This window comes from Solea solea, chromosome 8 (assembly GCF_958295425.1).
Source record: "Solea solea chromosome 8, fSolSol10.1, whole genome shotgun sequence".
NCBI classification, from domain to species: Eukaryota; Metazoa; Chordata; class Actinopteri; order Pleuronectiformes; family Soleidae; genus Solea; species Solea solea.
The window spans coordinates 26,375,757-26,389,502 of NC_081141.1; the positions used below are offsets into that span (position 1 = coordinate 26,375,757).

Below are 13,746 nucleotides of genomic sequence, written 5' to 3' on the forward strand. Positions count from 1 at the left end.
CCTTTGTCTTTCCCTTACTTAATTAAACAGTACATTTATTTTTATATACCGTTATTGTAAATATCATTGTTATTATTTATTGCCTTCATCTAATCCATTCCATCTTTATTTGAAAAGCACTTTAGAACAACCACAGGGAACCAAGGTGCTGTATGGAAGAATAAATAAAAGACACAATAAATAACAGTTATATAATAATAGCTCACAAGAGGCGATAAGATGCATCTAAAACAAGTAAAATAAATTACAAAGACATATATATATATATATATACATATACATATACATGTATATATATATATACATATACATGTATATATATATATATACACGTATATATATATATATATATATATATATACACATGTATATATATATATATATATATACACACATGTATATATATATATATATACAGTATATATATATATATATATATGTATATATATATTTATGGGTACCTCTGTTGCGTTTTATTTACATAATTTATAATATAATTTACCGTGTTCCAATTCAAAAAATCACAGATACTACGCTATTCAGCGCTGAGTACACACAACGTGCTTCCATGTAAAGTCTCTGCGACAATGATGTGACGTCCCTGAAACTCAGTTTCTTACTCACCTGGTGATGAAGGTGCAGTCGTGCAGCACACTGTTCTCCAGGTTTACGCCCATGTCAGGGTCGGAGGTCACGAGCTGACCGTTGTGGCGCCAGTGCAGAGTGGTGATCTTGTCCACCAGCGAGGCGGTGCAGTGGAAGGGCAGCCGGTCGCCTTTGAAGACCACCTGACGCTGCGACGGCAGCAGCGACAGCGTGTGCAGCTCCAGTGGACCGTCTGAGCCGCACAGACACAGACATGTTACCGTCACGCTTCACTCTTACTGTTACAGTCATGTGCAAACATGTTGATTAGGGAGGTTCAGAATTATCAGCGTGATATTCTGAACAAGCTGATTTTTCCAGCAGTAAAATTCCCTTTTCATGAATGTTTCTTTGTGTTTTCAGTCGTCTCACTTTACCAGCTCTCTTGACATAAAACAAACCACTTCCTGTGTGCAGCTTGAGAACCAGAATTTTACCCACTACATTTTTAAATGACCCACGTGGCTACCTGCGTGTGCTGTTGAATGAATGTGCTTTTGTGAATTGTCATTCATGAGCGACACCAACTGTGTGGTTCATATGTTTCATGATTCCAGAGAGGCTCTCACCACAGCTCAGCTGGCTTTCCCTGAGTCCACGTAGAGGTTTCCCCCTCAGGCTCCTGGGATAAGCACACAACGTTTCATCCCCCAACTTGGCCGAGCTGGTGCGGAAGAAGCCAGGGACCCAACGCAAGCCGCAGTCACAGGACAGGTGGTCTGAGTTGAAGTTGCTGCAGAGGTGAAATACGACACAGTGTTATTGTTTTTGCTCATTTCTGCACATGTCACACAAATTGCTTATTTTTTTTAATATCCAATCATTAACCCTAAAAAGCAACCTAACACACCTAGAGCACCCAACATTTGTATTTTTTTATTGTTTTAAACCAACATCAGTCCTTTCCATAAATATCAAATATTAATGATTTTTTTTTTTTTTAAACATTGTCAAAAACTAGTGATTTGAATGGGTTTTTTATTGGGCACATTTTTGTCCATAGGGGTGTTAGTGTGAGTATTTTAGTTAACTGTTAACTGTAAAAATTAATTATTCATGGGAAAAAGGGAAGATATTCTAGAAATGAATAGCCAAAAGCACAACAATGTGTCTAGGTGTGTTTGAGAAAAACTGTGAGCTGTGAGAAAAACATCTTTACAGACGGCGTCTCCAACACTCACACGAGCTTTAGGGACGGCAGCTCCTGAAAAACCCCCGGGACCATGGTGGATATGATGTTGCCAGAGAGGTTACTGAGAGGACAGAAATGAGACAACAGCTAAGATAAGTCAACTATTATCTTTATGAATGAATTTTTATGAAGTGTCTCTTACAGTTTGGTGAGGTTGGTCAGTCCCTGGAACATGTCCGCGGTCAGACAGCCGATGCGGTTGTTGGACAGGTCACTGCGAGTGTGAGAGGACAAAGTAATGTGTTTGTTATTTTCACATTAAGAGGAAACTGAGGAAACTGTCTCAGCCACACGGTGATATATGCAGCAGCAAACCAGAGTCGCTCTTGTTTATATGACATGGCCTCGTATTAATTTGCACTTTCATATTCACTCACTGACTCATCTTCTACCACGTTCTCCTCCACATGAGAATTATCTTCTTGCTGCAAAGCTTTCAACTCCAATATTAAACCAAAATAACTTAAGCTCAACACTATTTAGATGCCATTAATATGTTAAAATGTTTATTTTCTTCCCCAAAGCAGCCGCTTAGTTCGCTTATACCAGCACAAACAACTGTGTCAGCCTCGTTCCACGCCTCACAGATAGTGACATGTGCAACAATGAGGGAATTTCTTTGATCCAGAACCCTGATAACATTCAACTACCCTTACATTTGTATGTATTTGATGCATTTAATTCAATCAATCTTCATCCAAAAGCCTATATGTATACACACAAACACAAACCTCAATCAGGTCTGATAGTTTTGCTTGACAGAGCCTGTTTTCAGAGGAAGGACACAGCGCAGAGATGCACCAGTACCAGTATCAGGTCTGATGCTGCTCTCATGTACTCATGTATTTGTATTCATAAAACTACTGCGCGACTGCTGCACCTGATACAACCTTACGCATGTGTTTCTATGCTTTTGTTCACCTAAAAATGTGGCGTTCCATTAAGTGTGAGGCTAATCTTCTACTCTGTATCAACTTTAAGTAATGGTACTTGTACCAGTCTTGTATAAAGTACCTTAAAGGGTATCTTAGCAGAAAATTACTTCAAGTTGTCGAAGTCACTTTTTAAAAAAAAAAAACTAATATTACTTAAATAAAAGTCTTAAAGAATATGACATTTACTGCACTAAAGTATAAAAAGTCATTTTCAAGTTTTAGAAGTCCAGTTTTACAAAATAAGTAGCTATATTATATGATATAGAAAAGCACTATTTAAATACAGACCATTATCAACGCTTCTTCTTCTTCTGATTTTATTTAGTAAAAAAGATAGTTAGAGGAAAAAAACTGATTTGTACTCAAAGTGGCATCGGTGCTACCCTCACACATTGTTCCTATGGTTGTTTCTCTTCACAAAGACCAAACACAGGCAGAAAAACAACAAAAACAACAACAACAAAAAATCACCAAAAGTCACGCAGTGCAGCTTTAAATCTGACACACAGATGTCATGCATTACACATGGAGCTCCCGGTGTCAGTGTGACCATAGAGGCCTCCTGTCACTCGAGTCTTCCCGCTGATCCTCGTGGGGGGGCTGTGCAATATCATCTCTGGTGCCCCCACCACTGTGGAAACATCAGGCCCACGCGGTGGCTCCTCACAGAGCAGCCGCTCACCACTCGCTCACTCCTTGGTGTCTTTGGACACCGAGGCCTGGATGCGGAGCAGGTCAGGGGGGCTGATTGTCCGTGCTACACCGCGTGACTTAGCCTCCCTCCTCCTCCCCCCTGTACTTGTGTTTTCCCTGCAAAGTCTGGGGTTTCTCCAAACAAACAGGGGGAGATAAACACAGGCTCTGGACAGCTCGCTGCTGGGTAGTGTCAGAGGGGCAGCGGAGCAGATCCCTCTCTGGCTGTGGCCATACATCACACTCGAAAGGTGGACGGCAGGACGGGGGCCCTGCTTTTTCCCCCAGCAGAGATAAACTTTTACTGAGGTCTCATGGAGCTGTGATAAGGGAAAGTGGCCCAGAGCTGTGATGGAACCCGATTAAATTTATCTTATTTTTGTCGGCATTTCTGTAACAGCTAATGTAATGAATTAAAACTTGATTTTATGCATGTGTTGTTAAAATAAAAGGCGGAGATGAAAAATATCTGGTGACACAAAATATGAGGTCCAAAACCTGGTCCTCAGTTCTGAGGAACTTTTTAAAGTTTAAGACTAAGATTTGAATTGTGGTTAGGTTAAGGTTAGATTTGGGGATTAATTAGTTATGGTTAAGGTTAGTAATAGTTAGTTTAGACTGTTCAAATGAATGGAAGTCAATGTAGAGTCTGAAGAAGAAAAGCTGCACAAACAAAAAATCCATTGAATTAAATACAGTAGATTATTTCTTAAGGTTTTTTTTACATATTTTATGACTGAGGCTATGGTGGCTAAGCTGGGACACCGGTGGTTGACTGGTAGAGTGAGTCGTCAACTGGAGGTTAAATGGTTAAATTCCCAGCTCCACTAGTCTTCATGTCGAGGTGTCACTTGGCAAGACACTTAAAGGAGAATTCAAAAAGTTTCATAATTGGTCCAGTAGATCGTGACAGGCAGCAATGCTCTTGTGTCGGAAGTAGTGCTCATAAAACGCAATCTTTTTTAATAGTTTTATTGTATGACTTGTTTTTATTGTTTGTTCTTTGGTCTGTTACGTCTTGATGTTTGAGTTGCTTTATTTATCTCTGATGTACAGCGCTTTGTTTCAGCTGTTGTTGGATTGGATTGGATTGGATTGGATTAGATTGGATTGGATTGGATGACTCTGCCAGCGACGACACTCTCTGTTGACGTCACGTTAGCATCGGCTCAGCTCGCTTGGAACCTCGTCAGAAAAAAACCTGAGTCATTGCTAGAAGTATATCATGGAAAAGCCCCACAATACTAGAAACTGAAAGAGTGCATATCACATATCACCTAGTGAAGCACAATCAATATCCTGCTAGTTTTTGTTTGCTGGGACAAAGACAGTAGTCCAGTGAGAGAGTTGTGAGGAGCTGATGGGCTTAATAATCCCTGTGTGAACACATGTAACAGACATTTGTTTACATTTAAAGGTTACACACTGCAGCTTTAATAACTACTGTAAAAAAAACGACAAACAGTCGTCGTCCAGGAACAACCTCCGGGCTCCGTCATCTGCCTCGCATCAGACGCTGCAGTTTCCATGACTGTTTGCGATCTCTGCTAATATGTTTGCTCCTCGGAATGGAATGTGAGTCACGTTAATGTGCACTTACAGTTTCCGAAGCTCGGACAGGCCCTGGAAGGCTCCGGGCATGATCATGCTGATCAAGTTGTGTTTGAGGTCCCTGAAGGAGAGAGGAAATATTAGAGCCAATTAGAGACGACATGTAACAACAAGTAAACACGACTTTTTATAAACTTTAATAAGGAAACAAAGCATAAATCTCGGTGTGGAAAAGGTGCTGGTGGATGGGTTTTTGTTTCCTCAGCACGTGGACAGACACACTGTTTCCCTCTGCTTCTCAAGCCTACACTGAGCCAACAAGCTGCAGGCTAAAGATTCATTATTAAGAGAGTGTGATATCAATCTTCTATTCCCCTATGCCAAGGATTCTGAATTCTTCCCGCAGCAAAATTAAATCTCAAAGTGAATTGCACAGCACCAAACCACAACATACTATATTTTAAGGCCACTGTACATGTGTAAGGCAGCATTCTTTACAATATTGTAGAGAGAAGAAACAATGAGCAAGCAACAGGAATAAAATCTCTGACTGGACCAGACTCGACAAACTCTGGTCCATTTAAAGTGCCCTGAGTGTTGCCGATCTCCACTGTCTGCCAGAACAATCTCTCCAGGTTCCCTAATGATAAGTTAAATTGTTTTTGTAGATAACTGTAGGCCATGAATTCTTCTCGTTTCATCACCGCTCACTTTAAACAATGCTCTTTGCTGCAAACTCAATTTTCTCCACGTCTGATGCACGAAACACGAAGCAACAGATCTTCAATGCAATTTGACAGCATTTGACGTGGCTCTGTTCAAAATGAAGGAGAATCCATCTCATCACGTCTGCACCGCTTTCATGTGAGTCCACCACACTGCCCGGTCTACTCAAAACCATTCTAGAATCTTTGATTCAGTATTACGTACATTTTTCAGTGGTAAACCAGCAGATTTGCTCTTGTGTGTGAACAACAGCGATGCAGCTCCACACATCCATCGTGGCCTCATGGCCTCATGTAATCAGCCATTCCTGGAGGTTCCATCAGAGCTTTAGGCCCCGGGCATGTTCCTGCTCTATCTAAACCTGATGAAACACCTCATGCATCTCCCTCTGTGCCTGTTCACACTCACGACGACTCTCTCCATGATAAACAAGTCCTCCACTGACCTTTCGAAGATCTGATTTCACATGATCTAGTGCACGTTTGCCATTTTTTGTATTCATCACCTACAAACACATGTTAAACTGTTCAGCCAGAATCCCAAGTATTCATCACCGAACACGAACCAATCCAAACCCTGACCGAGACGTGTCTTTATGGGTCAGGTGGGAATAGAAGAGGTTAAAGTTGGTCCGGAGACGGATGGCTATGTCGGAATGTTGTCCGTGTTTCTACAGCTTGAAAAACGTCTGCTCCCACCGGACCAGTAGCTGCATTTTTGTCGTATTTTTTTTATTTATTTCACTTCTTTACCGACATACCACTGTGGTAGGCAGAACCTCGGGGGATTTTTTGGTCCTTTTTCTTTTTTTTTCCCCCCACAAAGATTAACTGTCATCACAGTCCTCGACCACCGTGTATACGACCTCAGGCATCTCTTGTCCTCCTTCCAAGAGATGAGTTATTTTCGTCAAAGTGGGGCAGGCAAATTGTTTAGAAAATGGCTTCCAGTAACAAAAAATAAAAAAAAGAAGTGGACCATGCGGTGACTCGGCTACTCGGGGATCAGGGGTTTTACTCTTGATAGGAGTTCTTGCCAAGCCATCGCTCATAGCTGGATTATGGACGGGAGACAGGTTATAATGACGGAGGTAAAAAAATAAATCTATGATTTATGATTGTGATGATGATGCACTGAGAATAAATTACAAAAAAAAAAAAGAAACTTGGCATAATTATAGCTCTGCAATAAATAAACCACAGTAGAGTTTACGGCCCCCGTAGCTAACATGCGTCCTCGGGGTGGGGACGCGATTGCAAATGGATCGTACTAAGTACGACTGTTCACACCTGGCACTGAAATGTGTCCTGCATGTGTGTCTGTGGGGACCACATGAGATCAGATCTCTTAAATACACGCTGATGTCATGTCTGTTCAGAGGAAGAAAATGATGTTTTCAAAGAGTCTCACTTTACAGATGTGTCTGTCAGTGTGTGTGTGTGTGTGTGTCGGTGTGAGTGACACAGAGGGAGAAATGAAGCTCTTACAACATCAAAATCTATTTTTAACTCTAACAGTGTATCCGCGGGGTCTTAAAAAGTCTTAAATACAGTTTTGTCGGGTCTTAAATAAAACAAAAACATTACTTTTATTCAGTTATAAAGGCCACTCATTTCATTTTGGTGGGAAAAGGTTTCGATTCATGCGACGACAACAGAACAAACATGGAACCAATAACTGCTGACGTTAAATTGCAGCACGGTCAGAATTTAATCAGAATTTAATCCAACACGAGCCGATCTGACAACGTGAGGATCACTGAGAGACACTGACTCCTTTTTGCATCAGTTTCTCAAGAGTTTGCACCTGTTTATTTCTATTCTATCTAAATTTTATCCTACAGTTTATATGTATCATTTTCATATTTGTGTTTTATTGCCGTTTCCTGTACAAAGATGCTGCTCTGAGACACAAAGACGTTCATCATGGGTAATAATCTTGCAAAGTGTGTTACACAGATGACAATAAAGAATCTCGAACCCTGATTTTAGCAGCATTTATTGTTGAAGTCGCAGCTGAATGTCCCCCACCTCACTCATATGAAGCCTTCAGTTGACATCAAAACTCAATTGTCCCTTGCGGGCTACTGTAAAAAACATGGTGGACCAAAACCCAAAACTGCGGCCTCCACAGAGATGATCTGCCTCCATTTATACATATAAAAGGTTCATTCTGGGCTAATAAAAGACAATAACTCATAGAATCAGGTGATTCTACATGTATGAAAAAGTACATTTATTTTATCTTCAATTTCTGCCAATGCTGAGGACACGTGGTGTTAATGTGACTCTTGTGATCGCGTCTGAGGACACGTTCAGGACGGATCGTTAAGTGTTCCGTCCTGTACTTAGCGTGAACTGGGTGTGATCGTATCACTCAGGACGGATGTGAGTTTCAGGTCTGCACAGGGTCTCTCTCTGTGTGTGTGTGTGTGTGTGTGTGTGAGAGAGTGTTTATTTAACAAAGAAGCAGAACCTGAGTGTGTGTGTCCTGTAATGTATAAATGTATTTCTGTGAGTCAGTCGCTGGGATTGGTTGACCCCGGCGGGCGGGGGTGAGAACAATACTGCTGTTTCCAGCCTGTGTGTCCCAGAACTCATTAGTGCTCTGATGAAAGACGAGGCACCGCCCACTATTTCCTCTCTCTGATGACCGTCTCCACACACACACACACACACACACACAGTGACTTCCATTCATTGAGACAGTCTAAACAAAGCTTTATCACTAAACTCAATCATAACCAGTCTAACCTTAATCTAACCACCATTCACGGCCCTAAACGTAACCAGTTTCTCAGAAATGAGGTTCTGACTCATGAGGACCAGGGTTTTGGTCTCCATGAGGACTACAGGTCCTGACAAGGTCAGGGTTTTCTGCCAGGAAAGGTCTGTAAGAGGTCACACACACACACACACACACGCTGACCTCCATTTTTATGTAATAAAACTTTACAGCAACGTTATGTGAATGATCTAAAAATAGGCTCTGTCAAGCAAAACTAACTTACTGACTGAGGGAGCGTTTGTGTGTATACAGAGGCAGCGCAGGGGTGGGCGGAGACAAGATGCTTTCGTCCCATCAAACTGTTGAACGACCATGTTTTTTGAGCAGTAGATTTCGCCTTGAAAACATTTGTTTTCATACATTTGCAGTGGTCTTGCTTTACTCGTGAGAAGCGTGGATTCGTTTTCACACTGCGGTCCAGACTCGACACGCCCCTCAATGCTCAACAGCTTTGTGATTGGTCAGAATTTTGTGGGGAACTTTTCCGTTCTCTGCACCGAACGAGCGAACAACTAGGCAACGGCGAGAAAACGAGCACCTCAGATTAAAAGACGTATTCCGTGGATTCTGAAGATGCATCAGATACCACAGTTGTTCCTGGCAGTGACGCTGTGGTCGCCCCAGTTTGTGGGTAAATGAGGCTGGAAACGACTCGGAAACTGTGTACACACTGATTCATTTGAACAGTGTGTGATTGCTTTTTGTCGGAACAACAAGCTAGGTATGAAAGCACCCTGAGTTAAATTTAGCTCTAATGCCTTGAGTCCATGTGGTGTTGCTGAACCACATCCGGGGCAAATCGGGGCAGTGGCCACTGGGTCACAAAAAATTCACCCCAAACAGCTACATTTCCTACCTGCCTTGAAAGGGCACAGTGTATCAACACGTGTGATACACTTATCACCAAGCTGGGGAATTTGAAGGAGCTTACCAGAGTCCACAGCATTTGAAACCGGGGCCAAGTGCTCAGCCCTGCCACAGCCCAAATATCAGCTCTCATCCACCGACATAATCCGGGCTTCATCACAGCTGCTGCCCCTCACCGCTCGTCCACAGTGTGAAATTTATTTCCAATTTTATCTCGAACAGTGCGGCGCAGCGTGGCACAGACTGCAGCTCCAGCCGCTCAGGCTCACGCTCAGGCGTTGACTGGTGTGTGCGCTGTGAGGGCAACACAGCTTCACAGCTCAGCGGCCTCGACGCTGATGATGACAACAGCTGTCACCGAGCGAGAGGATAATAGAAGAGATAATAAATACTTCAAAGTCTCGCTGTGCACGGAAATAACTTTGTTACAAACTTTACGCCTCCTACAGACCGGTAACAGACGATAACCTTGGCTAAACCACCATGATGCAAACAATACTGGGTCATCAGCTGGGATTCAGGTTGGCAACATTATTAGTCTGTGCCGATGGTAAACAGCAGGAGAAGATAAATCACTGTGGGAATTGTTCTGTTCATGTGTGTGTGGAGAGAAATCCAAAGATCCCACATACACATTGTATCCCACACTCCAGCATTCCATTTACATTTTGTATCTGACTGTCACACTGATGAATAGGTCAGTTCATGTTGCATTTTCAATGGTTTGACAGCAGCTGTAGATCACAGCAGAGCAAATGCTGGGAGATGGTCGTCAACTATGTATTTGCCACATTATACATCACAGTAAAATTGGGCCACACGGTTGGTTTAGTGGTTAGCACTAAAGCCTTTCCAGCACAAACCCCTGGGTTCACGACCCGGTCGGAACAAGGGCCTTTCTGCACGGAGTTTGCATATTCTCCCCATGTGTGCGTGGGTTTCCTCCGGGTTCTCCGGTTTCCTCCCACAGTCCAAAACACATAATATGGGGATTAGGTAAATTGGACACTCTAAATTGACCGTGAGAGTGGCTGGTTGTTTGTCTCTAAATGTGGCCCAGCGATGGACTGATGAACTGTCCAGCTGTCAGCTGAGATTGGCGCAGCATAGCTCCCCCAAACCCCACCCCCCAAAACCATCAAGTGGAGGATAAAGCAGTAGAAGATGGATAGCCTGGCTAATGCCAGACCACATCACAATCTTATTTGAGATTCAGTATGGGTCTGGAAAGGGTGTCACCTCCCACTTCCACTTCTGGACGCAATTGGACTGACCTACAACCAATCAGGACAATGATCGTGATGACGCATGCAGAGCAACAGAAAACGTTTCCACAAACGTTGCTTGTTGTAGTTTTTGAAGGATATCTAGTAATGGCATCTAATGACTTTGTCCTGGGGGAGCTCCGTGGAGCAAGTCTCTTAAAATGAAAGCAGCGTCTTTAGAGTGCAAGCAGAAAAAACTATGATTGGTTCCCTTTTCTCTTAGAATCTGTACTTGGCCAAAACGACGACCTCGCCAAACGTATCTGCAGAGCTAAACCAAATCACCACCAGATTTGGCTACTCTCCTTCTCTTCTCCTTGTCTCCATGCCTTGAGACAGCCTATCATAGGCAAACCTCACGCTGCCTACATGTTGAGAATAACACAAAAGTATTGAAGTTCAAGACCAAGCCAGAAGTTTGGTCAATGCGCCAAAGGTATCAAACTCTGACAGGCAGCCGTAATCCTACATTTTTGCACACTGTCAGAACATTTCTACGGTCAATCTTTGGTCGCAAGACTGTTCTTTGAAACACTCTTAAAATATGATGATGTACAGTAGGCCCATGAAATCCGCACAATTGTTCCATGTTGGACATCTCTCCTCTGGGACGGCCCAAAATGGTTTTATTGCGACTGTGGCTTTCCTCTTTGAGTTACGCTTTGTAACCTCGCGAGTGCAATGCTTTATCCCCTTCACCACATGTGGCCAGTATGATTGGGTTAAGACAGATTCAAGCTCACACTCAGCCCCCAAAAAGGAGCCATTGTCTGCTGCCACCGCATGGGCCCATGGACTTGCTGCTATTAAGAACGTCTTTTTTTTTTTCTCTCTCTCTCAAAAACTCCTTGTGATCAATCGAGCCGGTCCTCTGCCGCTCTGGAGAGTCATGTCTCTGTGGGTATAAGGGATGAGCACCTGGGCCCCATGCAGGCTGGAGAGGAGCGGTACGTGCTCGTAGGGCAGCGGGAGGGGTAACAATGAAGACATGTTCTGTAAAGTGCTCCAGACATGGAGTGCTCCATTATCAGGAGCACAGCAGCGGGGACTGGAGTGCTCCACTGACATTGTTTAGTCGCTGGCACCGGAGGGAGCTGGGAAAACGGCTGAATCCGTGAAATGACCGCTCATTATCACCAGACTGGAATCAAGAATTTGGGACATGGCACGACAGAGAAAACTGTAATTGCAAGTATCTTTTACTGCAGCCCAATATAAGACAACTATATAAGTCTATGGATTCAGATTGTGTTGGATTTAGACAAAGAGGGGGGGGGGGGGGGGGTTAACTAGCACCTCAGCTCCTGGTAGAGGTCACAGAAGACCATTTTTGTGCCGCGTGTCATTTCCTGTCTGGTTGGCGTCTCTCGTAGAGGCCCTTTCTCGTTTATTTTTACAGTTTCCTTTTTCTCATTTTTTTTTACTAGCAAGCTTTCCTCTGTGGGGAGGGGGGGGGGGCAGGTGGGTCAGGGGATCCAGCACTGAGCAAAACTGTCCCTGTGTATGGCCCCGCAGACCCCACCTCCCTACTCCTCAACACACTGGCTCACAATGGGGGCTCTGTAACACAGGCCCCAAACGTACTCCTGCCTTCCCCCCAAAACAGGAAACCAGGATCTGCCGAGCTCTTGTTTTTCTACTAATTTCCTGCTTTGCTGCCCCTTCCCCAGATTATTTTCTTTAGTTTTTTTCTGGTTCCTCTCAGATTGGATATACCTAATCAAGGTTTTTGTCTGCCTCCATGATTCAGGAAACCAAATGCTTTGGTGAAGCTAAATGATTATAAACAGGCATTTGTATTCATAGACCTGCTGTAAGTTGGTTTACCACTGGACACATATTCATGCTCTATTAAATAATCATGTGTGCTGTTTTTGGCCTTGCTGGGAATACTTTTGGTGTGTTCGGGTCGGTACTGGACTCACAAAACTGTCTTGACAAATTATACATTGTTTGAAAACTGGAAGTGTCCTAATACTAACAGTGCAGAACATTTAGGATCACTGTTGGAGGGGATAGTTAAATACCACTTTTTAGATATGATACCGATATCTCAATCTTCGATTACTTCCAGTACCAATATCACACATTTATGTCGTTTTAAACAACTGACTGATGTGTTTATCACCTAACTACTGCCACCAACTTTACAAACAAAGATATCAGTGTAATTGTTTGCAACACTTCATGCTACTACTTGAATTGATGACATTGCAATACCGTAAAAATATCACAAATGATTCAGAAGTATCCTGACTGAACGTCAATTCAACTGTCACGTATAAACTCTTGGTCTCTGTCTTCTGTCTCTCCTCCCTTTCTGTCGCCCAATTTTGCCTTTCACCACAACCGGCCTAGGCAGATGCTGCACATCATTGAGTCTGGTTCTGTGCCTTTGTTTGGTGCTATACAAATACAATTTGATTTGATTTGAGAATACCTGGCAAAGCAAACCTTTGGACAGTTATGTGATTTCCAGACAAATGATCCTTGCATGCATATATAGATTTGGGGTTTATGGATGATCCCATATTGAATTTTTTTAATTTTTCCACTATCTGATCCACTGATTCTGGCCAGTATTGAACAAATACTGATACTGAGTATTGAATCGGCCCATCTCTATCATGTTTGTGCTTCTTTGGTTAAGTATATTTTGTATTCACTCTGACCTTTTGGTTTTAAAAATACCTTTAGAAAGAGACCTGGGTTACGTACTGTACATAAACAAAACGCTGCATTTGTTTAGTTGTTAAAATATTGAATTCAGACACAGACAATCATCAGCTGACCCTCCACTGCTGTACTTCCTTCCTAAGATCCGCTTATAGAGGGGATGTACAGAAATGGCAATATGCACTCACTATTATTTCAAGTATAAAGTTTCCTAGCTTGATTATATGTTGCTATAGTTTGAAGCAAAAAGGAGCGGGGATATTTCTGCCAAGTAAAACTCTGGAACCGTGGACTGTTATTGACTTTAGTTCTGGGTTTTTTGGAGCAGCTGAAAGAAGGGGGCGATGTCCTTGTTGGAAGCTCGGTGGATTTTCATGAGATCTACCAGCGAGCTTAGTGAATCATAAAC

General features: G+C 42.8%; 1 protein-coding gene across 1 annotated transcript in view; it reads right to left on the reverse strand.

Annotated features, from left to right (window-relative positions):
• The window catches only part of adgra2 (adhesion G protein-coupled receptor A2), a 62,464-nt gene that overhangs the window by 12,959 nt on the left and 35,759 nt on the right, over nucleotides 1–13,746 (reverse strand). The window contains exons 3-7 of the mRNA XM_058637128.1: nucleotides 5,066–5,137; nucleotides 1,980–2,051; nucleotides 1,827–1,898; nucleotides 1,215–1,378; nucleotides 625–838 (exon numbers count right to left, since the gene is read on the reverse strand). Coding sequence (XP_058493111.1) covers nucleotides 625–838; nucleotides 1,215–1,378; nucleotides 1,827–1,898; nucleotides 1,980–2,051; nucleotides 5,066–5,137 — 594 coding nt within the window. The remainder of the gene's footprint in view (nucleotides 1–624; nucleotides 839–1,214; nucleotides 1,379–1,826; nucleotides 1,899–1,979; nucleotides 2,052–5,065; nucleotides 5,138–13,746) is intronic.